The sequence below is a fragment of the Girardinichthys multiradiatus genome, chromosome 3 (genome assembly GCF_021462225.1).
Source record: "Girardinichthys multiradiatus isolate DD_20200921_A chromosome 3, DD_fGirMul_XY1, whole genome shotgun sequence".
NCBI classification, from domain to species: Eukaryota; Metazoa; Chordata; class Actinopteri; order Cyprinodontiformes; family Goodeidae; genus Girardinichthys; species Girardinichthys multiradiatus.
In genome coordinates this window covers 48,475,366-48,499,430 of record NC_061796.1, presented here as the reverse complement: position 1 = coordinate 48,499,430, position 24,065 = coordinate 48,475,366, and the positions used below count along the sequence as shown (strand labels likewise).

General features: G+C 47.3%; 1 protein-coding gene across 2 annotated transcripts in view; it reads right to left on the bottom strand.

The window, feature by feature from the left end:
* Nucleotides 1-106: 106 nt before the first annotated feature.
* LOC124866046 (DENN domain-containing protein 4B-like) overlaps nt 107-24,065 on the bottom strand; it is a 49,435-nt gene continuing 25,476 nt past the window's right edge. The window contains exons 5-29 of one of the 2 annotated variants that reach the window (XM_047361673.1): nt 22,379-22,548; nt 21,984-22,225; nt 21,801-21,867; nt 15,327-15,385; nt 14,687-14,831; nt 13,986-14,161; nt 13,796-13,896; nt 13,319-13,534; nt 12,929-13,074; nt 12,709-12,842; nt 12,493-12,607; nt 6,902-7,108; nt 6,522-6,650; nt 5,928-6,081; nt 5,689-5,844; nt 5,378-5,603; nt 5,024-5,303; nt 4,655-4,759; nt 4,405-4,580; nt 4,166-4,322; nt 3,846-4,085; nt 2,650-2,746; nt 2,407-2,572; nt 2,219-2,277; nt 107-1,899 (exon numbers count right to left, since the gene is read on the bottom strand). In XM_047361673.1, the coding sequence (XP_047217629.1) occupies nt 1,754-1,899; nt 2,219-2,277; nt 2,407-2,572; nt 2,650-2,746; nt 3,846-4,085; nt 4,166-4,322; nt 4,405-4,580; nt 4,655-4,759; nt 5,024-5,303; nt 5,378-5,603; nt 5,689-5,844; nt 5,928-6,081; nt 6,522-6,650; nt 6,902-7,108; nt 12,493-12,607; nt 12,709-12,842; nt 12,929-13,074; nt 13,319-13,534; nt 13,796-13,896; nt 13,986-14,161; nt 14,687-14,831; nt 15,327-15,385; nt 21,801-21,867; nt 21,984-22,225; nt 22,379-22,548 (3,869 nt within the window). In that variant the 3' untranslated portion in view covers nt 107-1,753. The remainder of the gene's footprint in view (nt 1,900-2,218; nt 2,278-2,406; nt 2,573-2,649; nt 2,747-3,845; nt 4,086-4,165; nt 4,323-4,404; nt 4,581-4,654; nt 4,760-5,023; nt 5,304-5,377; nt 5,604-5,688; nt 5,845-5,927; nt 6,082-6,521; nt 6,651-6,901; nt 7,109-12,492; nt 12,608-12,708; nt 12,843-12,928; nt 13,075-13,318; nt 13,535-13,795; nt 13,897-13,985; nt 14,162-14,686; nt 14,832-15,326; nt 15,386-21,800; nt 21,868-21,983; nt 22,226-22,378; nt 22,549-24,065) is intronic. The other variant, XM_047361675.1, reaches the window with a different exon arrangement.

Here is a 24,065-nt window from a genome sequence, read left to right as displayed (position 1 = left end):
AGAGGGTTGCTCCTCCTGGAGACCATCTCAGACTTACAACGATGGATAGATGGAGGGAGGGAGGGACAGATGATGGATGGATGGATGAAGAGAAACAGCAGCAGGGTATCATTGACGTCTTTTATTGGTTTCTTTGTTAAAAAAGCAACGTTTCCATGTGAGTCACAGTCAAATATAAATTAGACAAACAGCAGATTTAAATAAACATCTCTGTGTCGGAGCAGCCAGGACGTTCCTGGTTTCAGTCCTGAGTTCTGACCTTCAGCCTATCAATCAGAGTTAGTGAACAGAACCAAACCAGAGACAGGAGGGTGGGAGCAGGTTAAGTTAGGGGAAGCTTTCTCAGAAACAAGGATGGATTCCTGAATCTGAAAAACGCATCATTCCTGGGATAATATTCAGTTGTCAGAACACTGATTAACAATTCAGAAAGACTGGCAGCACTGACACCTCCTGGAACCTCTCATTATTATCAGCATCATATTGTGTATTTCTAATAGGTTTGGAGGAATGCTGTAGACCTTCTGCAGCTGGAAGAAGACCATCATGGAGGACTGAAGACACAGTGATGAACTGCCTGAGGAGGCAGTTGGAAAAGTAGCTGGAAGGTGAAGTCCTAAAGTGTTCCTGACTATCTTTATATCCCAGACTGGATTTCTTGAGGAAAGCTGAGAAGCAGACAGGTGATCTGGATCATTATTGGACGCCATGTTGGAGACGAGCTTCTGGTTGGAAAACTGATCACCATAAATCAGGGTGGCGGGAATATTTTCTGACTCAATTTGTGGCTCTGATGTCAAAATTCTGATCTTAAAATCAGAAATAAATGTCAATGTTTTACACATGAGCCCAGAATCGGCATGTTGTTGCCGATCAATAAAAACTCAGAACCTTGTCCGGGTTCTGGCTTGTATTTAACCATCCAACGGCTCCAATATTTTACATTTATTTTTTTTAATTTTCTTAGAATCTGTTCAGATTGAGATGGAAAACTATATTGCTGAATCTCATCACAGCTTACTAGAAGAGGTAACTACACCCAGGTGGTTCTGACCCGCCCTGAGCTGAATGGAGCTCAACAACGGGATATTTCTATTTGAAACCTGCAGCTACATCAAGAGGAGTAAAAATGGAAAGTTTTTGTTTCTGAAACTAAAACTCTGGTGGGCTTAGGATAAAACCCAAGCTGGTTGGAAAACTGAAGTCTGAAGAAGCTGTCAGGAGAAACATCTCAGTAGCTTCGCTGAGATTCTTTGTAATCTGGGGAAACAGAGAAGATGATCCTAAAAACATTTTCCAGTTGTAGTAAAACAAGCTTAAATCCGATCTGTGGATTCAGGAAACTGTGAGAGCCGATCCAAACCAACTCCACGCTAATTAAACAGTTTCTATGGAGTTTTTTGATGCTTTAAATCCACATTTCAGTTTCAACAAGAACATTCTTAAAGTCTCTCTGGAAGGAAAACAGAAATCCCACAACACTCCAGTTCAGGAAGACGATTCCAAGATAACTGCAGTTCAGATCCAGGATGCAGCTGATCCTGGTGCCGGTGCACGAACTGTCCTCCATCTCCAACTTGAAGAATCAATCCAAAATCAGTTTGCTCTCTGATTAAGCTCCGATCCGATTGCTCCGACTGTTTCAGGATTTTCCCTCAGGGTTGCAGCAGACAGGTGAAGCGGGTGGAGGCTGCAGGGTCCAGTCTGCCACTGTCCCCTCTCCCACAGAGGGCTGATCCAGAATCAGGAACGCTCAGCACTCCAGGGTCGGGTGGAAGCTCCTTCTGCAGTCGATGGCTTTGGTACCGGGAGGCTGAGCTCGCTTCCTGCGGAGCTCGTCCTGACCCAGAGAGCTGCAGAGCCGCATGTACGCCGCCTTGTACTTCTTATCGAAGGCAGCTGAGGACACAGACAGGGAGAAGATTACACAGGCAAAGCTTCCAGAAGCTTCCTGGTTCCTCTTCGGAGATTAAACCAAAGTCTGACATTAAGAATAAAAACAGGGGCTGCAGTCTAAGGATCACACCTCTGGTTTGAATCTGGAAGGAGGGAAAATCTTGGAATCTTTGGTCTGAATTTCGTTTGTCCCGTCAGGATTCTTCATGCTCCAGTTCTCTGATCCGTGTTAAAAACATCTGACCTTTAACAAAACCTTGACCTAACGCCCAACCTGGATTACTGTGGTAACTTACAGTGTGGGTTGTGTGTGGAGTCTTACCGGCGTGGTCTTTTCCCATCGCTGCCAGAGTCAGGAACAGGAATTCTCTGTAGAGACTCCTGTCAGCCAGGAAAACACAAACATCACCTTAAATTCATACAGACCATGAAAAACGATACATCAGAGCCGGATGTATGATCAGGGATGGGACATTTTTTATCAAAAATGTGTCAAATCCAAGCACACACCTTTGGATCTGTGGAGACCCAGGCTGCTTCTCCAGGGTGTCCAGGAAGAGCGTTATGGCCTTATGCACCTCATTCATGCCCACCCAGCGAAGCACCTCCTCCAGGAAGGACAGGGTGAATGGGTGGTTGTGTCGCCTCCAGCTGTAGCTTCTCATTAGGACGCCACCTGGTGGGAGACTCCATTAAAACCACTGCAGGGACTATTTGTGTCTCCTGATGCAGATATCTGCTGCTTGTCCTTACTGTGGATCCTCCAGAGGACATAGAGGGGGGGCCACCGGTCTGTGTCAGGGCTCAGGGTGTCCCAGAGGAGCCGGACTCTTACTGCAGAGGTCTCTGACTGGGATGCATAAAAACAACCTGTGAGTTAGCGACATACTCGTCTTTTTGTGTGTTTAATGACACAGAAGGCGCCCCCTGGAGGAGAGGTTCAATAAAACACTTGTTCAGGCTGCAGATTTGTGCTCAGAACCAACAAATCCCAGGAACACAGCAGCTGTTGGTCCTGATCCAAACAGAGCACAATCACTGAGAACCTGAGGTAGCAAACAGAGGTCTTTCATGGAGTTTTCCTGGAACATAGCCATTATTTTTCAAGAACTTAAAGGTTACTTCTCAGGAACGTACACGTTTCATTCCAGAAGTTATTTTCTTCAGAATTTAACTTTCTGATTATTTCTCAGGAATTTACAAGTTACTTTAAAAGAACCTGCAGGTTACAGGGCATTACTGATTATTTTATGTAGAACTTTTTCAGAACGTCCAGGATTCTTTCCTCTAAACTTACAGGTTACATTTAATTCAATTTAGAGGTTACTTTCCCCAGTGCTTCGGGGTTACTTTCTTGAGTCTTATGGTTTACTTTTCTGGATAACCCCGATTGCTTTTGTGGAGCTTACAGTAATGTTCATGAACAGGTAACTTTCCAGGAGTTTGACTTTATGTTTATTTTTATCGCCCGTTTATAGGAACTGCAGCGAACAGAATAAACAGAAAAAAAACGGCAGCTTTAATGACAGCGTTACGGTACGCTGTGAAAGAACCCTGGAGGTCTCAGCCTCCTTTCTGGAGTTCGCTGATTATTTACTGTGAACATCTTCATTCTTCAACACAACCCGAACCCTCTGAGAAACACTCCTCTTAGGCTGCTAAAGTCTTGTATTTTCTCCATCAGGATGGCTCCACTCTGCTTCAGTACCGTCTGGATCTGGGCCCTGTTGAAGTTTCTTTGTGTTTTCTGTCTATGTTTGTTTCCCTGTTGTAGGATTGGGTTTGGGATCAGTCTCAGGCTGCAACATGAAGCTCACATCAATCAGAAACCTGCTCCAGGTTCTACGTTCAGACAGCAGAACCTTATTGAAGTCAATTAGATCATGTTCACAGTTCACTACCTAAGCTAAATTCACATCTCCCAACCTGAACAAGTTCATATGAGTCACCTGTGTGAACTGGCTGGCCAGTGGTGAGCTCCAGACCAGCTGCAGCAGGTTACTGGGCACGCTGAGTCGCTGGAAGTACCAGACCAGGTTCCAGAAGATGATGGAGTGGCTGTCCAGAAACTGAGGTTGGGCCAGAACAGACTCGCCCTCATTCTCCAGCAAGCTCTCCAGCTCCTTTCTCAAAACCAGAGGACTCAGGTAGGCCACTGTCACCTGAGGAGTCCCTCCCACTGACGACACCTGAAGGAGAAGGTGGAGCCTGTCAGTGACTGAGGATCGATGGAAGAACGGCAGCAGAGGTGAAGGTGGTGAGATGTTACCGTGGTGGCCTTGCTAGTCTCAGAGTAGGAGCTGGTTTCAGAGCTAGAGTCATCGCTCAGGCCGTTCCACTGAGGCCGCAGGGACACCTCATGACCACTAGGGGGTCTCACAGCGCTCTCCACCTCATCCTCCAGGTTCACGTTACAGCACTCCACACTGTGAAGGAACAACAGCAGAATCAGTAACATACAGAACCTGGAACAAAGGACCGTCTCCATCCCGTCTCCTGGTTCTGTACCTGCCGACGGGCCCCAAGTCGCAGATCTCTGCGTTCAGGAAAGGGACAAAGGAGGCGCCGCAGAACGGGCAGGATGAGTTCAGGTTGGAGTCATCTGAGGACCAGCCCGCCATGATCTCCTCATCGTAGACCAACGAGTTGCAGCTACGGCACAGTGAGCAGCTGGACATCAGAACCTGGACACAAACACAGCAGGAAAATGAAGCCAGGACAGTGGAACCACCTTCACTGACCATAACAACCCACTTACCTCAATCCCCACCCCCTCCTGGTTGGCGTCCCATGACCTGCGCAGAGGATATGCTGCAGTGGGCGGGTCTGTCAGGTCCAGGTCACTTCCTACAGACAGTGAGCTCTGAAGAGAGATACTGCATATTATTCTAAACTTCAGGAGACGCTCAAAAATTCAGAACTTTGGTCAAGAACTATAGAGAAACATCTCAATGAGCAGATCTGAACAGTTTCTGTTCTGAAAACCTGAAGCTTTGATTCAGAGTTTGAGGTTCAGTTCAACATCTGAAAGAGAGCAGCCCCTAGTGGTGAACACTGGATCTGCAGCTCATCTCCGTCCACCTGCATCAAATTAAGCAACATTTACATCACATGAACATGCAGTCACCTCTGACGTGGCGTTCACCAACCGATCCTTTGCCTTCAGGAAAGTTTCAGCCACTTGAGATTTCCTAGACTGCCTCTGATCCGACACTCTGCGACCGATCCGTCCTCCTCCTGATCGGCGGTTTTCAACGCTGGTGGCCCGCCGTACCGACGTTCTGTGTCTGCTTGGTGTGAGGAGCTGTTGCAGTTTTCCTGCCAGACCTCCTCGGTTTGGAGACGACACATGGTTGTAGTTCTCATCTACAATCCCAGCCTTGTTCCTGCCACTGGAGCGTCCCGTTCTGTAGTTGGAGCATAAATCCCATCAGATTGGACGGAATAAACCTGAACTAACAGGAGAAACAAACACACCGACCTGCTGTATCTCTCCTCAGGATCACAGCTGCAGTCCAGTAGAGGTTCTGCACACTCTGTGTAGAAGGTGGAAAGGCAGACATCACTGCGCCGAACCACGGCTTCACCAGGCAGCGCTGCAGGTGGAGCAGAGGCTTCTCTCCGTCCAAGAGGGGGTTTAGAGAGGACTGGGTCCCTGTTTGTCGCTGAACTGGGGAGGATGGAGGACTTCTTACACACTCTGAGCTCTGAGGACCGAAAGGACATAAGAGTCATCATCATCAATCATTAGTGATTACTTTGTGGTACTGATCTGTGGGATAGAGTTCTTACTGTCGCTGGATGTTTTCATGCTGCTCAGGCTGCAGCTCTTCACCAGTGACCCACTCAAAGACTCGTGACTCGAGCTTTCACTCAGACCACTCCAGCTGGACTGACGAATCAGAGCACACTGTGGGCGGGGCTTCTGGTTGGGTTCAATCATGGCTTCTATGATAAAAACAGAGAAATCTGCATCACCTTCCTTAATTAGAGCAGCGACATGTTTATACCTGCAGGATGAACAATGAGACCTTTTGGACTTCCTCTGGAGCTCACAGAGTCGACCTTCTGCTGCCGTTTGATTGGCTGTCTAAACTGAGCTACAGCCAATAGAACGTTCCTTAGCTTAGCCCAGCGGAGATGACCGCCCTGATTGGTCGAGGGCCACTTACACTCCAGCACAGCCTGAGGAGGAAAAACATAAGATCAGCCTGAAACATTACAAAACGGGATAAGTGTTTATGTGTGTGTGTGTGTGTGTGTGTGTGTTCCTGTCTTGGCATCACAGTGAGACCATTTTCCCGATTTCACCATTAAATTGAGGACCGTTTGTACCAAAGTGAGGACATTTTGCTGGTCCTCACGACCTATTTTGCTAACAGTTAGGTTTAGGACTAAGATGTGAATTGAGTTTAGGTTAAGGTTAGGGTTAGGTAAGCACTGGTAATGGTTAGGTTTAGGGTTATTGTCAGGGTTAGGGTTAGACATGCACAGGTAATGGTTAGGTTTAGGGTTATTGTCAGGGTTAGGGCATAGAAAGGGTTGAAAATGACTGAAAATCAATGGGAGTCAACACATGGTCCTCACTACATATAGCAAAACAAGAGTGTGTGTGTGTCAGTGACCTTGTTGTAGTATCCGTAGGTGATGGTGTTGGGAGTGATTCCAGCCTTCTTCATCTCCAGCAGGACTCTGACGGCGAGGACCGGCTGACCGTACTGACCACACAGCTGCATCAGGATGCGGTAACACACCTGACGCGCGCGCACACACACACACACACACACACACACACAGATATTATGTATTTCTATCTTTATAAGGACTTTGCATTGACTTCCATTCATTTTCTAGTCTTTTCTTCGGCCGATCCCTAAACCCAACCCAAACGGCACTGCTCCATATGGGTCCCAAAGCCTGGGCCCCATATGGAGCAGTGCTTACCAGTGAGAAGTGTTCTGTAACCTGACATCGGAGCAGTTCTGTACGACCTGGTTGGTCTCACCTCATCTGGCAGCACCACCTTCCGGGTCTCCATGTGTTTGAGGACGTCGTAGGCCGTGTGCAGGGCACGGACCTTGGAGCTCTCAGCCCGGACGAAGGTGGGCAGGTAGATGAACCAGAGGCCGTAGCAGTGACCAAGCAAGCACTTGGACCACATGTCTGGAACCGCAGAGTACTTCTGAGCTTGTTTCTGGGCCAGCTTGATCTCCTGCAGAGACAACGTGGTTATATGAGCTGAAGCTAAATACATGAGAGGTGGATCAGAACATTTGAACTGGATTATATTTGGTCCAGTTTCTGTTAGGCTCACTGGTATTCTGCAGCAACCCCTGCTGCTTTTTGTAGTTTCTGTTTAAAACGTCTTCCTCTGCTTCAACCACATGATGAAACAGCAAATCATTTTGGATGATCAGAATCAGAATCAGAAATCAGAAAAGCTTTATTGCCAAGTACGTTTTTGGACATACAAGGAATTTGTTTTGGCGTAGTCGGTGCAATACAATACAAATTAAACAGTATAAACATATCTACAATATAATATTAATATATGTGCACAGTTTTAAGTGAGTGAGAGTAAATATAGAGCAGTATAAGATGCAAGAGCAATACAACAGTGCAGGTGATCATTGTGCAAGTAAAGCAGGAGTCCAAGCTGAGCGTTAATGTAACACATAGAGTTACAGGTTACAGGTGTCCTGTCAGTATAAAGGGGGGGTGTGGGTGAAAGGGAGAGTGTCAGGGTGGTTTCTGGGCTTTGTTAACAAGGCTGGTGGCAGATGGGAAAAAACTGTTCTTGTGGCGTGAGGTTTTGGTCCGGATGGACCGCAGCCTCCTGCCAGAGGGGAGAGTCTCAAAGAGTCTGTGACCAGGGTGGGAGGGATCAGCCAGAATCTTCCCTGCCCGCTTCAGGGTCCTGGAGGTGTACAGTTCCTGGAGCGACAGTAGACTGCAGCCAATCACCTTCTCAGCAGACCGAATGACACGCTGCAGCCTGCCCTTATCCTTGGCTGTAGCAGCGGCGTACCAGATGGTGATGGAGGAGGTGAGGATGGACTCAATGATGGCTGTGTAGAAGTGCACCATCATAGTCTTTGGCAGGTTGAATTTCATCAGCTGCCGCAGGAAGAACATCCTCTGCTGGGCTTTCTTGATGAGGGAGCTGATGTTTGGCTCCCACTTGAGATCCTGGGAGATGATGGTTCCCAGGAAGCGGAAAGATTCCACAGTGTCAATTGTGGAGTCACAGAGGGTGATGGGGGCAGGTGGGGCTGGGTTCTGCCTGAAGTCCACAACCATCTCCACTGTCTTTAGAGCGTTGAGCTCAAGGTTGTTCTGGCTGCACCAGTCCAACAGATGGTCCACCTCCCATCTGTACGCAGACTCGTCACCATCAGAGATGAGTCCGATCAGGGTGGTGTCGTCCGCAAACTTCAGAAGCTTGACAGACTGGTGACTGGAGGTGCAGCTGTTGGTGTACAGGGAGAAGAGCAGAGGAGAGAGAACACAGCCTTGGGGGGAACCGGTGCTGATGGTCAGGGAGTCAGAGACGTGCTTCCCCAGCCTCACGCGCTGCTTCCTGTCAGACAGGAAGTCAGTGATCCACCTGCAGGTGGAGTCGGGCACACTCAGCTGGGAGAGCTTCTCCTGTAGCAGAACTGGGACGATGGTGTTGAAGGCAGAGCTGAAATCCACAAACAGGATCCTGGCATAGGTTCCTGTGGAGTCCAGGTGCCGGAGGATGAAGTGAAGGGCTAGGTTGACTGCATCATCTACAGACCTGTTGGCTCTGTAGGCAAACTGCAGGGGGTCCAGGAGGGGGTCGGTGATGTCTTTTAGGTGTGAGAGCACAAGGCGCTCAAAGGACTTCATCACCACAGAGGTCAGGGCGACGGGTCTGAAGTCATTAAGCCCTGTGGTCCTTGGCTTCTTGGGAACAGGGACGATGGTGGAGGACTTGAAGCAGGCTGGCACATGACATGTCTCCAGTGAGGTGTTAAAAATGTCTGAAGACTGGAGACAGCTGATCAGCGCAGTGCTTCAGGCTGGCTGGTGAGACAGAATCCGGACCAGCAGCTTTCCGGGGGTTCTGTCTCCTGAAGAGTTTGTTGACGTCCCTCTCCTGGATGGAAAGAGCCGTCCTCGGCGTGGGTAGGGGGCTGGTGGGGGTTGGAGGTGCCAAGGCCCCTCTTGAGGTTGGGGAGGTGGGGGTGGTGGATTGTGGCTGCAGCTGTTGGGGGGCGTCGTGGGGGATGGTTGCAGGACTGTCCCTTTGTCTTTCAAAGCGGCAGTAGAACTCGTTCAGGTCGTTGGCGAGGCGTCGGTCGTTGATGGAGTGGGGGGCTTTCGGCTTGTAGTTGGTGATTTGCTTGAGCCCTTTCCAGACAGACGCAGAGTCGTTGGCTGAGAACTGGTTTTGGAGCTTCTCAGAGTACAGTCGTTTGGCCTCTTTCACTGCCTTGCCAAACTTGTACTTAGCCTCTCTGTATATGTCTTTGTCCCCACTCCTGAAGGCCTCTTCCTTATCCAGTCTTAACCTTCTGAGTTTAGCTGTGAACCAGGGTTTGTCGTTGTTGTAACTCACCCTGGTGCATGATGGTACACAGCTGTCCTCACAGAAGCTGATGTAGGAAGTCACAGCCTCTGTGTACTCGTCCAGACTGTTGGTAGTAGTCCTGAACACATCCCAGTCTGTACAGCCTAAACACGTCTGGAGATTCTCCACAGCCTCACTGCTCCACTTCCTTGTCGTCCTCACAACAGGTTTGCAGAGCTTTAGTTTCTGCCTGTATGCAGGAATCAGGTGGACCATGATGTGGTCGGATTGGCCTAGTGCAGCACGTGGGACGGCGTGATAAGCGTCTCTGATGGTGGTGTAACAGTGATCCAGAATGTTGTCCTCTCTGGTCGGACATTTTATAAACTGTCTATATTTGGGGAGTTCGTGGGTCAGATTACCTTTGTTAAAGTCGCCAACGACGATAACTAAGGAGTCCGGGTTGGTCCGCTCCACACTCAGTATCTGGTCGGCGAGCATGCGCTGTGCGACCTGCACGTTAGCTTGCGGCGGGATGTAAACACCGACCAGGATGAACGAAGCGAACTCACGGGGGGAATAGAAAGGCTTACAGTTTAAGATGAAGGCTTCCAGGTCTGGAGAACAGTGCTGCTGAATCACTGTCACGTCGTTGCACCAACCACTGTTGAGGTAAAAACAGATTCCTCCACCTTTCGCTTTGCCGGAGAGTTCCGTGTCTCTGTCCGCTCTGTAGAGCTGGAATCCTGCCAGCTGCAGCGCAGAGTCCGGTATTAATCCACACAGCCACGTCTCCGTGAAGCACAAAACTACCGATGAATAAAAGTCCCTGTTTTTCCCCAACAACAGTTGTAGTTCCTCCATTTTGTTGGGAAGTGAGCGCACGTTAGAGAGAAATATTCCAGGTAACGGTGTTCGTAGTCCACGCTGGCGAAGACGTACCAGCACCCCAGCCCGTTTCCCTCTCTTCCGGCGTTTCACCGCGTGAACAAAGGTGAGTAAAGGTGAGCGCACCTTTGACCAGAATGTCCAAACATTCCAGAGCAGTAGGCAGAAATGTTGGAAATAACTCCTCTGGTGTAGTAGCCCTGATGTTCATGAGTTCTTCTCTGGTGAGAGAGCTCCGGGTACCATCACAGAAGACCGTTTTAAAGCAAAAAACAAAACAATGCGAACCAACACGCCGAGGCGACCATCTGCGGTGCCGCATTGGGCCTATCCTGCTGAAAGGCCCAATGACCCATTTTCTGGCCAAGTTCACCAGATTTCTATTCAAATGTCCGGGTCTTACAACGAGTTTCAATTCACAACATTTCATTGACCTTAGCAGAAAAGCTAAGTTCCACCTGTAGACTCTGGACAGGTTGTTAAGGGATGATAAACCAGTCTATCAGACTAATCATTTCTTTAAATCATGATTCCCATATCACTGTAGCTTCAGTCACATACATTCATCGCTAACGGGTTCAGATTTGCTCAGATAAAAGCCATTTTCTGCTAGATGTGAAAACTACTACATGTTATAATCTCATTTATCAAACTATCCCAGTGACTCATGGCAACAAAACAGAAAGCACTTTTATTAAAAGGTGCTACATTTGGGCATGACTGACTGACTCCAATCGTTTTGTCTGAGCTCAGTGCAACAAATCGTAGAGGTAGAGCAGCAAAACCACAAAGGATTTCAGATGTTTGCATAAATTATTAAAGGTTCACAATTTTAAAAAATCCTATTAGAAAAGAACATGAAAGCAGTGATGCTGTCTGGATTTCTTGTTGTGAATCTTTAGAGCACTTTTATACATTGATTCAAGAGGTTTTACGAACGTCCTGCATGCCTGCGACCAACTAGCCATGCAGTACAGAAAACGCAAACAATCAGAGTTTAGATACACGTATGACATCTCAATGGTAAGAGAACCCTGCATTTATTTGAGACTTGAATTTTGCAACCAATCAGCAACCTTCTTCAGTTCCCTTGTCAATCTTCCACAGCATTTCCCATGAGGGAACAGGACAGTATCATCCGCATACATGATAACATTAGTGTCGCACACCGAAGGGAGATTATTGACATATAGAATAAAGAGCAGAGGCCCTAAAATCAAGCCCTGCAGAACTCCCATGATGCAGTGTAGGGCTGAAACAATTAGTTGGATTAATAGTGATTAATCGATTACTGAAATAATCATCGACTAATTTTGTAACTGAATAATCCTTAACTGTATATAGAGTATACAGACTCTAAAACATGAAATGTGCCTGAAAGATCAACCCCCTCAGAGTAGTAATTAGGCCAAAATTGAACAAAAAGACATACATTATGCATTTAAGATTAAAAATGTTCTTTGTCTGTAAATATGCTCTATCTAGAACTCATCTAGCTTTAGTTTCACCTGGTTCTGTAAAAAAAATCTCCTTTTAATCACCTTTTGCTATCCTATTATTTTTCGATTAATCAAATAAATTAATTGACAGATGAATCGATTACCAAAATAATCATTAGTTGCAGCCCTAAGGCAGTGTGTGATTTACTCTAGCACACCTGCCACTCAGGTAAGATTTACACCAGTTTATTGTTCCATTAGACAGTTTAGAGATCCTCCACTGTACTGAACAGTGACCGTTAGAAGATATCCCTCATGAGCATCCTTAGTTTTCACAGAAGACACGCCTTCCCTCCATGAACTGTATGATGTTTTATATTTTCCTGCAGACAGGTTCAGCTCCTGTATTAAAGTTGGTACTGATGCTGCCCTGCAGAACCATCCTCTGGTCTTCCTGACTTGTCCTAATCTAAAGCCTAACATTTCCCCACAGGCCCACTGGCAGCCTGCTGTCTGTGAATATTGGATGAGCAGTGAAATATTGATGCAGAATCATGCTGGCTCCATTCCTTCAGGGAAACTGGGTCACTCAGGAGAACCTATTCTCTGCTAAAATGACACATTTTTACCTTATTTCATCTCTCCTTAAAATTGTATAAACCTTTCGTTCTGTGCTCGTCAATGTGAGACCTTGTTGCATCAGCACCAGGTCAGCCACTGCATATTATCTACCTGTTTGGTCCGTCGGGGGGCGGGGCTGTTGGGGGCGCTGCCTTTAGCCGGGACACGGAGCGGGTCCTGCGGTCGGTCAAACAGCTCTGGTTTCAGGGAGGGGAATGTCTCATAACTGGATGGGATGTTTGTGAAAAGTAAGGAACGTGTCAGATCATGTGACGTCTCACCTCCACCTCTCATCTGTTAGCTCCACCCATTCAGGTGGAGTCTTACCTGTAGCGGGCAGAACACTCAGAGCCATCGGCTTCCTGCGGCTCTTCAGGAGGCATGATGAAGACGGTGTGTTCGCCACTGTGGGTCTCATCCAGGTCAATCAGCCTTACCTCCTCCGGTTTCTCCACATCCACCTGAGAACAGCCATATCCAAATGTTACCAGGTCAGCAGGTAAACCGAACTGTTTTGTTGCTGATGAAGAAAAAAAAAACCTCAGACCTTCTGGACGCACTCATCGAAGAACTCGAGGCAGGCGTGTCGGTCGCTGACAAAAGAGCATTCTTCGATGAACTGAGTGAACATCTGAGTCCTCGTCAGCTGGATGTATAACTTCTGCTGGGTTCGCTCACGAGACTTCAGGAACCCTGCAGGATGACAGGAAGTTGCTTAAACATCTCAGCTTTCTTCATTCAGCCCTGATTCCTACCATGTTTTGTTGCTCGCTGCTTCTCCCACAGGGCTGAGATAGCGAGCTCTAACTTTTGGTAGCAAGTATTAAGTGTTCAAGCAGGTGGACCATTATCAGGTGAGGTCCTCACATCTCTGCAATACAACTTTCAAGCAGCAGCTAAAACCCTTCAGATTTTAACATGAGAACGGAGGGCGCACCCTGCAGGTTGAACAGGGAGCTGCAGTCGGTGGTGGTGTCAGAAGGCGCCTGTGTGATGGGCAGCAAGAAGGTTCGGTATCCTTGCAGCAGGCAGCTCATAAAGCGCAGGAAGGCCTCCTGGATCTCCAGCTCCAGCTGCTTCTGACGCCTGTAGATCTGATCATAGTCTGTTAGCAGGAACTCCAGTGTTGCCTCCTCCTGGCCAGGACTGCAAACTGCAGGATAAACAACAGGGTCAAGGTTATGTATTGGGACTGTTTAGAGTTGCTATAGTAACGGTAGCCGGGGTAACGTGGGTGGTATAAGCCATGGCAGCTAAGAAGTAAAGTGCTGAATGCTTGATCACCAAGTTGATGTTAATTAACATTTCCATGTCTTTAATGTTCTGTAGCGACACAAAACGGATGAAGACATCACAGTGAAACCTTCAGCTTATCTCCAGCTGCTCTTTCTGGACTTTTTCAGGATTCACTCACTCTTCTCCAGGGTCCGGTGGAGGTTGGTCAGGGTGCTGAACAGACTCTTTCCATGCTTCCTGGGTAACGATCGCCATGACAATGGCTTCTTATCTTCTGACCTGCCAGCCAACAAAACCAGCTGAGGATCTTCACATTACCAGCTGCAGAAAATGAAATGATCTGGGGCACAGGGCACAGCTGGACTCACTGGAAGATGGTGTTGGTGTCCAGGTCAACACAAATAACTTCAGGCGGGGGGTCGTACAGGTCAAAGTAGCTGGAGTGAAGGCCGACGATGAAGGGCATTGGTGCCAGCAGCACGTCGGCCATCTGCAGCGGGCACAGAGGGATGTAGGGGCAGAGCCAGCGCAGGGGGAAGGTCATCTGCACAAACAGAGATCAGGAGGAAGTTCTACAGGAATCTTAATGTTGTATTTATGATCAAGCTTCAGTCTGACAGAGGAAACATTTCTCTAACATTATCAGACACACCCAAAGTTATTCAAACTAATAGTATTAAGGGGTCCTAGTCTAGATTTAGAGACTCCTGAGCAGCATTTTGACAGGTCCAATTTCTATAATTTAATGGGTTTGAACTACTGAAAAAAAATACCTGCTTATCTGGTGCATTGTGGGAATTCCAGGGTTCAAATGTTAACTAAAGGAAGGTTGGGTATAATCTATTCTCAGCCTTGTAAGAACCACCAATCCTTAAAGGTTTGGTGTTTTATTTCTGGAAATTTGTCCTTTTAGGCCTTTCTAACTTTTCATTCCAAAAGCACAATCTAGTGTCCCTGTGGTGTAATTTGCTCTAAGAATCAGAACCGAACAGGGTCCTGCAGGTTCTTCTCAGTAACAGGAAACAGATCTGAGAGTTCTGCGGAGTTTAGGATGAAGACCGTGTCTTACCGAGACGAGGGCCTCGCTGACGGAGGTGAGGACATCGGGTCGCAGAGAATGCAGCAGCAGCTTGTGTTCAGTGAGGACGGCGAGCAGCAGTGTGCAGGCGTTACCCGGACCAAGGTTCTGCAGCAGCTTCAGGAAGCTTGCTCCGCTACCAAACAGAGGTCAAACATGGATAGAATGCAGATTAGAGTTAGAAATTACAGAAACAATTTTTGCCCCAATACGAAGTACTGGTCTGTTTTTAATCAAATTAAACTGTGGGTGGGTTTGTACTGGTGTTTCTCAAGGTTCTGTATCTGGCCCAGTTCTCTGCTGACCAAACCCAGTTTTGCGCCTCAATGAGACAGGTTTACACTAAACTGCTACTAAAGGTTGGTAGGTGTTGATAGTTTGTTTTAACTCTGACCACCATGAAGACCCAATGGGTGGATTTTGAACTGTGACATCTGTGAAATTCAGTGTTTTCCTAACTGATGATAAAAGATTATTTTATCAATTTTTCTCATGTAGGCTTGACAACGTCTACACTCATTTAGCTAAATATAATTGGCTTTAATATTTCCATCTGCCTGTTTTCATCCATGAATACATGAGTATGGATGAATGCCCTCTCCAGGGGCCTGTGGGTGTTTCTGAGACTCACCTTAGTGGGAGTGGGGAGGAGACCGGCTGGCAGAGCAGCAGGTTGTCGTACGGTGAGAGCTGCAACACAGACAAGCAGAATTAAAACATGGAGGGACCTGAAGTCTGTCAGGTCTTCAGGTCTGAATCTGACCTGAGCAGTAGGCCCACATCACAGGGGAGCAGAGAGAGGCGTGAGCACTGAACCCGTTCTCTTATATATGCTCCTACTTGATAAAATGATCAGACGATATCTTTTTATTGTCAATGTTCAAAAAAAGCACAATGAAATTTAAAAATACCACCTCTCAAAGATATCCCCCAGTGGGCCCACCACCTGCAGGGGGAACCATGAGGGACCGGTGTAAAGAGGATTGGGTGGCGGACGAAGGTGGAGACCTCAGCGGCCCGATCCCCGGATGCTTAGGCTGGCTCTAGGGACGTGGAATGTCACCTCGCTGGGGGGGAAGGAGTCTGAGCTTGTGCGGGAGGTCGAGAGATATCGACTAGAAATAGTCGGGCTCACCTCCACGCACAGCGTGGGCTCTGGAACCCATCTCCTCAAGAGGGGTTGGACTCTCTTCTACTCTGGAGTGGCCCACGGGGAGAGGCGGCGGGCTGGTGTGGGTTTGCTTGTTGCCCCCCAGCTCAGCCGTCTCGTGTTGGGGTTTACCCCAGTGGATGAGAGGGTCGTATCCCTGCGCCTTCGGGTTGGGGAGAGGTCTCTGACTATCATTTCAGCCTACTTCTGTGCTAGTCACGGCAGGGCTGCCCTTTGTCACCGGTCCTGTTCATAACTTTTATGGACAAGATTTCTAGACGCAGCCAAGGGCCGGAGGGGGTCTGGTTTGGGGACCAGTGGATTTCGTCTCTTCTTTTTGCGGATGACGTGGTCCTGCTGGCCCCCTCTAGCCAAGACCTACAGCATGCGCTGGGGCGGTTCGCAGCCGAGTGTGAAGCGGCTGGGATGAGGATCAGCTCCTCCAAGTCTGCAGCCATGGTTCTCAACCGGAAAAGGTTGAGAACCATGGCCTCTTCAGGTTGGAGGGGAGTTCCTGCCTCAAGTGGAGGAGTTTAAGTATCTCGGGGTCTTGTTCACGAGTGAGGGAAGAATGGAGCAGGAGATCGACAGACGGATCGGTGCGGCTGCCGCAGTAATGGAGGCGCTGTGCCGGTCCGTTGTGGTGAAGAGAGAGCTGAGCAGAAAAGCAAAGCTCTCGATTTACCGGTCGGTCTACGTTCCTACCCTCACCTATGGCCATGAACTTTGGGTCATGACCGAAAGAACGAGATCACGGATACAAGCGGCTGAAATGAGCTTCCTCCGTAGGGTGGCCGGGCACTCGGAGTAGAGCCGCTGCTCCTCCACATTGAGAGGAGCCAGTTGAGGTGGCTCGGGCATCTATACCGGATGCCTCCTGGACGCCTTCCTCTGGAAGTGTTCCAGGCACGTCCCACTGGGAGGAGGCCCAGGGGACGGCCCAGGACACGCTGGAGGGACTATGTCTCTCAGCTGGCCTGGGAACGCCTTGGACTCCCCCCGAGGAGGTGGAGGAGGTGTCTGGGGAGAGGGACGTCTGGGCGTCTCTCCTGAGTCTGCTGCCCCCGCGACCCGGTCCCGGATAAGCGGAAGACGACGAGTACGAGTACGACCACCTTTCGAAGATACAGAGAAACTGCAAGAGACACACCAAAATGCAGTTCAAACAAGTGTATTCATACATGAGCATGTATACACACACACATTATATATATATATATATACAGTACTGAACAAAAAAGTGTGAAACAACTGAAAATATGTCTTATATTCTAGGTTCTTCAAAGTAGCCACCTTTTGCTTTGATTACTGCTCCACACACTCTTGGCATTCTGTTGATGAGCTTCAAGAGGTAGTCACCTGAAATGGTTTTCACTTCACAGGTGTGTCCTGTCAGGTTTAATAAGTGGGATTTCAAGACTTATAAATGGGGTTGGGACCATCAGTTGTGTTGTGCAGGAGGTGGATACAGTACACAGCTGATAGTCTTACTGAATAGACTGTTAGAATTTGTATTATGGCAAGAAAAAAGCAGTTAAGTAAAGAAAAACGAGGGGCCATCATTACTTTAAGAAATGAAGGTCAATCAGTCCGAACAATTGGGAAAACTTTGAAAGTGTCCCCAAGTGCAGTCGCAAAAACCATCAAGTGCTACAAAGAAACTGGCTCACATGAGGACCGCCCCAGGAAAGGAAGACCAAGAGTCACCTCTGCTGCGGACGATAAGTTCATCCGAGTCACCAGCCTCAGAAATCGCAGGTTAACAGCAGCTCAGATTAGAGAACAGGTCAATGCCACACAGAGTTCTAGTAGCAGAAATCTGTGCTTTGGTCTGATGAGTCCAAGTTTGAGATCTTTGGTTCCAACCACCGTGTCTTTGTGCGGCGCAGAAGAGGTGAACGGATGGACTCTACATGCCTGGTTCCCACCGTGAAGCATGGAGGAGGAGGTGTGATGGTGTGGGGGTGCTTTGCTGGTGACACTGTTGGGGATTTATTCAAAATTGAAGGCCTACTGAACCAGCATGGCTACCACAGCATCTTGCAGCAGCATGCTATTCCATCCGGTTTACGTTTAGTTGGACCATCATTTATTTTTCAACAGGACAATGACCCCAAACACACCTCCAGGCTGTGTAAGGACTATTGGACCAAGAAAGGAGAGTGATGGGGTGCTGCGCCAGATGACCTGGCCTCCACAGTCACCGGACCTGAACCCAATCGAGATGGTTTGAGGTGAGCTGGACCGCAGAGTGAAGGTAAAAGGGCCAACAAGTGCTAAGCATCTCTGGGAACTCCTTCAAGACTGTTGGAAAATCATTTCAGGTGACTACCTCTTGAAGCTCATCCACAGAATGCCAAGAGTGTGTGGAGCAGTAATCAAAGCAAAAGGTGGCTACTTTGAAGAACCTAGAATATAAGACATATTTTCATTTGTTTCACACTTTTTTGTTCAGTATATAATTCCACACGTGTTAATTCATAGTTTTGATGCCTTCAGTGTGAAGCTACAATATTCATAGTCATGAAAATAAAGACAACTCTTTGAATGAGAAGGTGTGTCCAAACTTTTGGTCTGTACTGTATATTTATTATATATATATATATACACACACGTACTTCAGGTATATATATACATATGTGTATATTAACCATTAGCTATATATAAGATGAATTGATGCTGTATTGGCCGCAAAAGGAGGTCCTACACCATACTAATAAATTATTGTGGTCTAAAACCAGGTGTTTCAGTTTCATTGTCCAACCAACCTCTTGCCACATTTCAGGCTTCAAACATAAAAATATAAAATTATAATTTTTTGTGAAGAATCAACAACAAGTGGGACACAATCATGAAGTGGAATGAAATTTATTGGATCAAACTTTTTTAACAAATAAAAAACTGAAAAGTGGGGCGTGTAATATTATTCGGGCCCTTTACTTTCAGTGCAGCAAACTGACTCCAGAAGTTCCTGTTGTCAAGAACCTGTTGGAGTCTGTAAGAGATCTGAGACTGACGGAGATTTATCTTCCAACAAGACAATGATCCAAAACATAAAGCCAAATCTACAATGAAATGGTTCACAAATAAACGTATCCAGGTGTTGGAATGGCCAAGTCAAAGTCCAGACCTGAATCCAATCGAGAATCTGTGGAAAGAGCTGAAGACTGATGTTCACGAACGCTCTCCATCCAACCTCACTGAGCTCCAGCTGTTTTACAAAGAAGAATGGACAAGAATTTCAGTCTCTTTATGTGAAAACTGATAGAGACAAACCCCAAGAGACTTGCAGCTGTAATTGCAGCAAAGGGTGGAGCTACAAAGTATTAACACAAGGGGGCTGAATAATATTACACGCCCCACTTTTTAGTTTTTTATTTGTTAAAAAAGTTTGACACATCCAATAAATTTCATTCCACTTCAAGATTGTGTCCCACTTGTTGTTGATTCTTCACAAAAAATTATAATTTTATATTTTTATGTTTGAAGCCTGAAATGTGGAAAGAGGTTGAAAAGTTCAAGGGGGCCAAGTACTTTCACAAGGCTCTGTATATATATATATATTAAAGGAACAACTGGAATTTCATCTTCAAGATGTGAGAATATTAACGTTTTCATTTATTGATATTGGGGTAAGAAAATGAAAAGGTCACTGTTTAGGTTTTGGATGAATTTGCAGCGTTCTGGACAACAGGACATTTTTTTCAGTCTGTTTGTTACTGTCTTTATTAGAAGGTAAGAGTTGAAAGAGGTGGTGACCAGGGTGTGAGGGGTTCCTGGGGGCTCTCCAGACGCAGCAGGTATTCTAGATCCCCTCCAGAGATGGAAGAGGGCAGCCAATCACTCTCTGGGCAGTGTTTATGACCCTCTGGAGCTGCTTCCTATCTGCTGCAGAGCAGCTGGGGAACCTCAGCGAAATGCTGTGGCTTAACCCCGACTCCACAGGATTGAGGTGGAGTTTGCAGTCCAGGCTAGGTCTTCACTGATGTAAGTGCCCGGGAACCTGAAGTTTGGCACCATCTGCACCTTCTCCCTGGGTTGAATGTCCAGTTCATAACCCTTAAAGTCTATAATACGTTCTTTTGTCTTGGAGGTGTTCAAGTTGAGGTTGTTGGTGGTGCGCCAGACAGACAATTGCTCCACCTCTATTCTGTAAGCAGTCTCATCATCTACGGACATGAGCCCCACCACCGTGGTATCATCCGCAAACTTTATGATGGTGTTGTTTGGGTGGGTGGGGATACAGTTGCAGGCGTAGAGGGTGTAGGGTAGGGGGCTTAGCACACAGCCCTGTGGAGAGCCGGTGCTGGTGCTCAGTGCTGAAGACAGGTGGGATCCTACTTTCACCCTCCGGCAAGCGGTCTCCGTTCCACGTGTGTCAGCATGGTGTGCAGAGCAGTGGCGATGGCATCCTCTGTAGACTGGTTGGCTCTGTAGACACACTGGTGGGGGTCAAGTGTAGGTGGCAGGCATGAATTGATGTGACTCCAAACCAGTTTTTCAAAGCATTTCATAATGATGGGGATCAGTGCCACTGGCCAGTAGCCCCTGAGATTGCTAATACTGTTCTTTTTTGGCAAAGGGATGATGGTGGAGGACTTTAGGCAGAGTGGGATGGAACACTGGGTGATTAAAGATGCTGGTGAAAACCCCAGCTAGCTGGTCCACGCAGTCCCTCAGCACCCTCCCTGTCACACCATCAGGTCCAGCAGGTTTCCGGGGATTCGCTGCCCTTAGGATTTTCCTCAGTTCCTGTGCCTGCACAGTGAAGGTCTGGCTGTGGAGGGATGCCAGCTGCGGTGTGGGCTCCACTAGTGACTCCGCCTCGAAACAGGCGAAGAAGTAAGTGAGGCATTCCCGGAGACTGTGGTGGTGTTGCCGTATCTAAAATTAATGATGTGCTGGACCTCTTGCCACACCTGCTGATTGTTGTTCCTGTAGCAATCTTTCTCAATCCTCTACTTGTAGTTTGCCTGAGCCTCTCTGATGCCCCTCTTCAGAGCAGCTGTACAAGTCCCTGTCCCCAGATCTGGAAGTGATGTTTCTCTCCCTCAGCAGTTCCTTGACGTCCTTGTTCATCCAGGGCTTCTGGTTGGGAAACACCCGGATGTGCCTGTCTACTGTGACGGTGTTGACACAGTGCTGGATGTAGCCGAGCACTGCAGAGGTGAACACCTCCAGGACCTGGAGGCAGAAAATGTCCCAGTCTGTGTTTGTAAAACAGTCCTGCAGCTGCTGAGTGGCACCATCAGACCATGTTTTCACTGTCTGTGTTGTGGGGGGGTGCTTGCTTCTTCACTGATTTGAATGCTGGAATAAGAAGCAGGGAAAACAGAAGGGAAAACAGACATACTAAGAAAAAACAATGTCGACGAGGAGCTCCGAGCTGCTGAATCTGTGTGCACCACCGTTAGATCCAGACCATATGTTGATGATACCGAGTTATCTTTATCCATAAAGCATTTATATCTGTTAATTACACTACAGGCATGTCTTGAAGTCACACAAACCTGAATGACACAAAGTTATCATCTTTGGACCGTAACAAACGAAGCTCTTCAGTTCCGGCTCAGTTGTCCTGAACAGAAACGTTTGGACCTTTGTCAGCCTTCACAGGGAGGCAACTAAATGACTGGTCCATTTTCCAGGTTAAAGTTAAAGGTTTGATGTTTATCCAGATGCTGATGACCAGAATAAACTCTGAGGTGGAAAGCTGAGAGTGATGTGTTCCTGAGAACACAGCGTCCCCTGCAGGTGTAAACAAGAACTTCTTTGCATTCTTCGGAAGGAAAACAGTCTAGACATGTTTGGTTAAGGTTTTCAGTAGCTCCTATAAATCCTGTCTGAAATCTTCTGTCAGTCTTGTGTATTTATCTATTAAATCTTTCATTCAGTATTAAAACCCCTTCTGGTTCTGCTCTCGGGCTCAGATGCGAGCTCGGGTTTGAATTTTACCTGAACAAGGATCCGAGGACGCTGAGGGGAAGGAAATGGGACGTTGTGCATGAAGCTGGAGATGTGTCTGCAGGGAAAAAAACAAATCTGTAGACAGAGAAGAATAAAGTCTACAGACCTGGAATCTAAAACAAATCATGACCCAGCTGAATCGCAAAGAAAAGTAAAATCCCATGTACTGACTTCTCGAGTGGCAGGATGTGCGGCCCGGAAATAGAGTATCTGTAGATGAAGGTGAGGAACTTCTGGAAGACAGTGAAGAGAGGCCAGTGGGAGAGGACACAGATGCTTTTCTTGGTGTGCAGACTGCGGCTGGTTATTGGCCGCCGGTCCACCACACTAAGAAGGCCGAGCCGGATGTTCTGTCGCTCTGACAGAAGCTCCCTGGAGAACGACTCGTAGAACTGGATGGCAGCTCCATAAACCTGCAGGAAAGGCAATGCGATTTATTCCTTTGCTCTCCTTCACTCAGACACATGGAGCTTAGCTCAGCAGCTCTGATATTCTCAGCTTCATCTATCTGATCTGTTTGGTTTATTCACATCATTTAGAGCAGATGCGATTTGTGACTGGCCCACCTTGTCTCCGGAGGCAGACGTGAGGACGAAGGTGGAAAAGATGGGCAGCTGGTACTTGGAGTTCAGCGGCCAGCTCTCCACTGTGACGCCCATCGGTAGACAGAAGACCGGCACCGACTCGGGAAGGGGGAACGCCTCCAGGTTCTCCTCTGGGTATCGGCTGATCAGACCTGCAGAACACAGAGGTTGGGATCACTGAGCTGGGCTGAACCTGTCTTTTCAGACAGAAGGAGAAGCTTTATGTCAAATGGAAAATCTTTCTGCCTCTTTGTCCAAACAAAACCCTGATTATGATGCAGCAGTCCTGCTTAAAGTTCTTAAGGGATCTAGAACCCTTTCTTTGGACTCTGGCAGATGATACAGCATGTTAACTCACTTCAAGCTAGTCCTGGTAGCTTACCCTTAAAAAATTTGTTGCAAAGCTCAGCTATTAACTATACCAGAGACCTGAAACCAATCCGGGCCAGTTCCTGACAGTGTCACCTGGAGGCCTGGCAGAGCATCTTAAGACGTACTAAAGCACCCTGTTCGTCTGGCTGATAAGAAACATATTGTAAAGAAAATCATAAAACCTGATGTCCATCTGCCTCGCCATGTCCATCAGATCATCCCTGACATCAATTCAATTCAATTAAATTTATTTATATAGCGCCAATTCACAACACATGTCGTGTCAAGGTTCTTCACAACAGTCAGGTTCATACATTCCAATTAATCGTAACCATTGAACAGTTCAGTCAGATTCAGTTATTTATTCAAATTGGATAAAAAGTTTTTCTATCTAAGGAAACCCAGCAGATTACATCCAGTCAGTGACTTGCAGCATTCACTCCTCCTGGATGAGCATGTAGAGACAGTGGACAGTCACTGGTGTTGACTTTGCAGCAATCCCTCATACTGAGCATGCATGTAGCGACAGTGGAGAGGAAAAACTCCCTTTTAACAGGAAGAAACCTCCAGCAGAACCAGAACCAGGCTCAGTGTGAGCGACCATCTGCCACGACCGACTGGAGGTTAGAGAGAACAGAGCAGAGACACAAAGAGAACAAAGAAGCACTGATCCAGGAGTACTTTCTATGGGAAGGAAAAGTAAATGTTAATGGATGTAGCTCCTTTAGTCCTTTCATCTAGAAAGAAAGAACAGATAAACTCTGATCCAGTTTTCAAGGTTAGAGTCTGAAAGAGAGAACATAGAGTTAGTTACAGTAGAAGCTCAGTCAATAGCCATGTCTAGGAGAGAGAAAGGGTTAAACACTGAAAGACAGGGCCATGTGGATCATCTGTAGAAGGTGAGCATTAAGTTGTTGCCAGCAGAAGCTCGGACGATGCCCCTCTCCAGAAAGGTGTCACAGGTAGACACAGAGTCAGGCCAGGTGTAGCTTCTAGAAAGAGAAAAGAGAGAACAAAGTTAAAAGCTGAAATAACAGCAAATAATGCAAAATTGGAGAGTAGTATGAGAATGTAATGAAGAGAGTGAAAGTGGTCATTATGTCCTCCAGCAGCCTAAGCCTATAGCAGCATAACTACAGAGATAGTTCAGGATAAACTAAGTCACTCTAACTATAAGCTTTATCAAAAAGGAAAGTTTTAAGCCTAGCCTTAAAAGTAGACAGGGTGTCTGCCTCACGGACTAAAACTGGGAGCTGGTTCCACAGGAGAGGAGCCTGATAACTAAAGGATCTGCCTC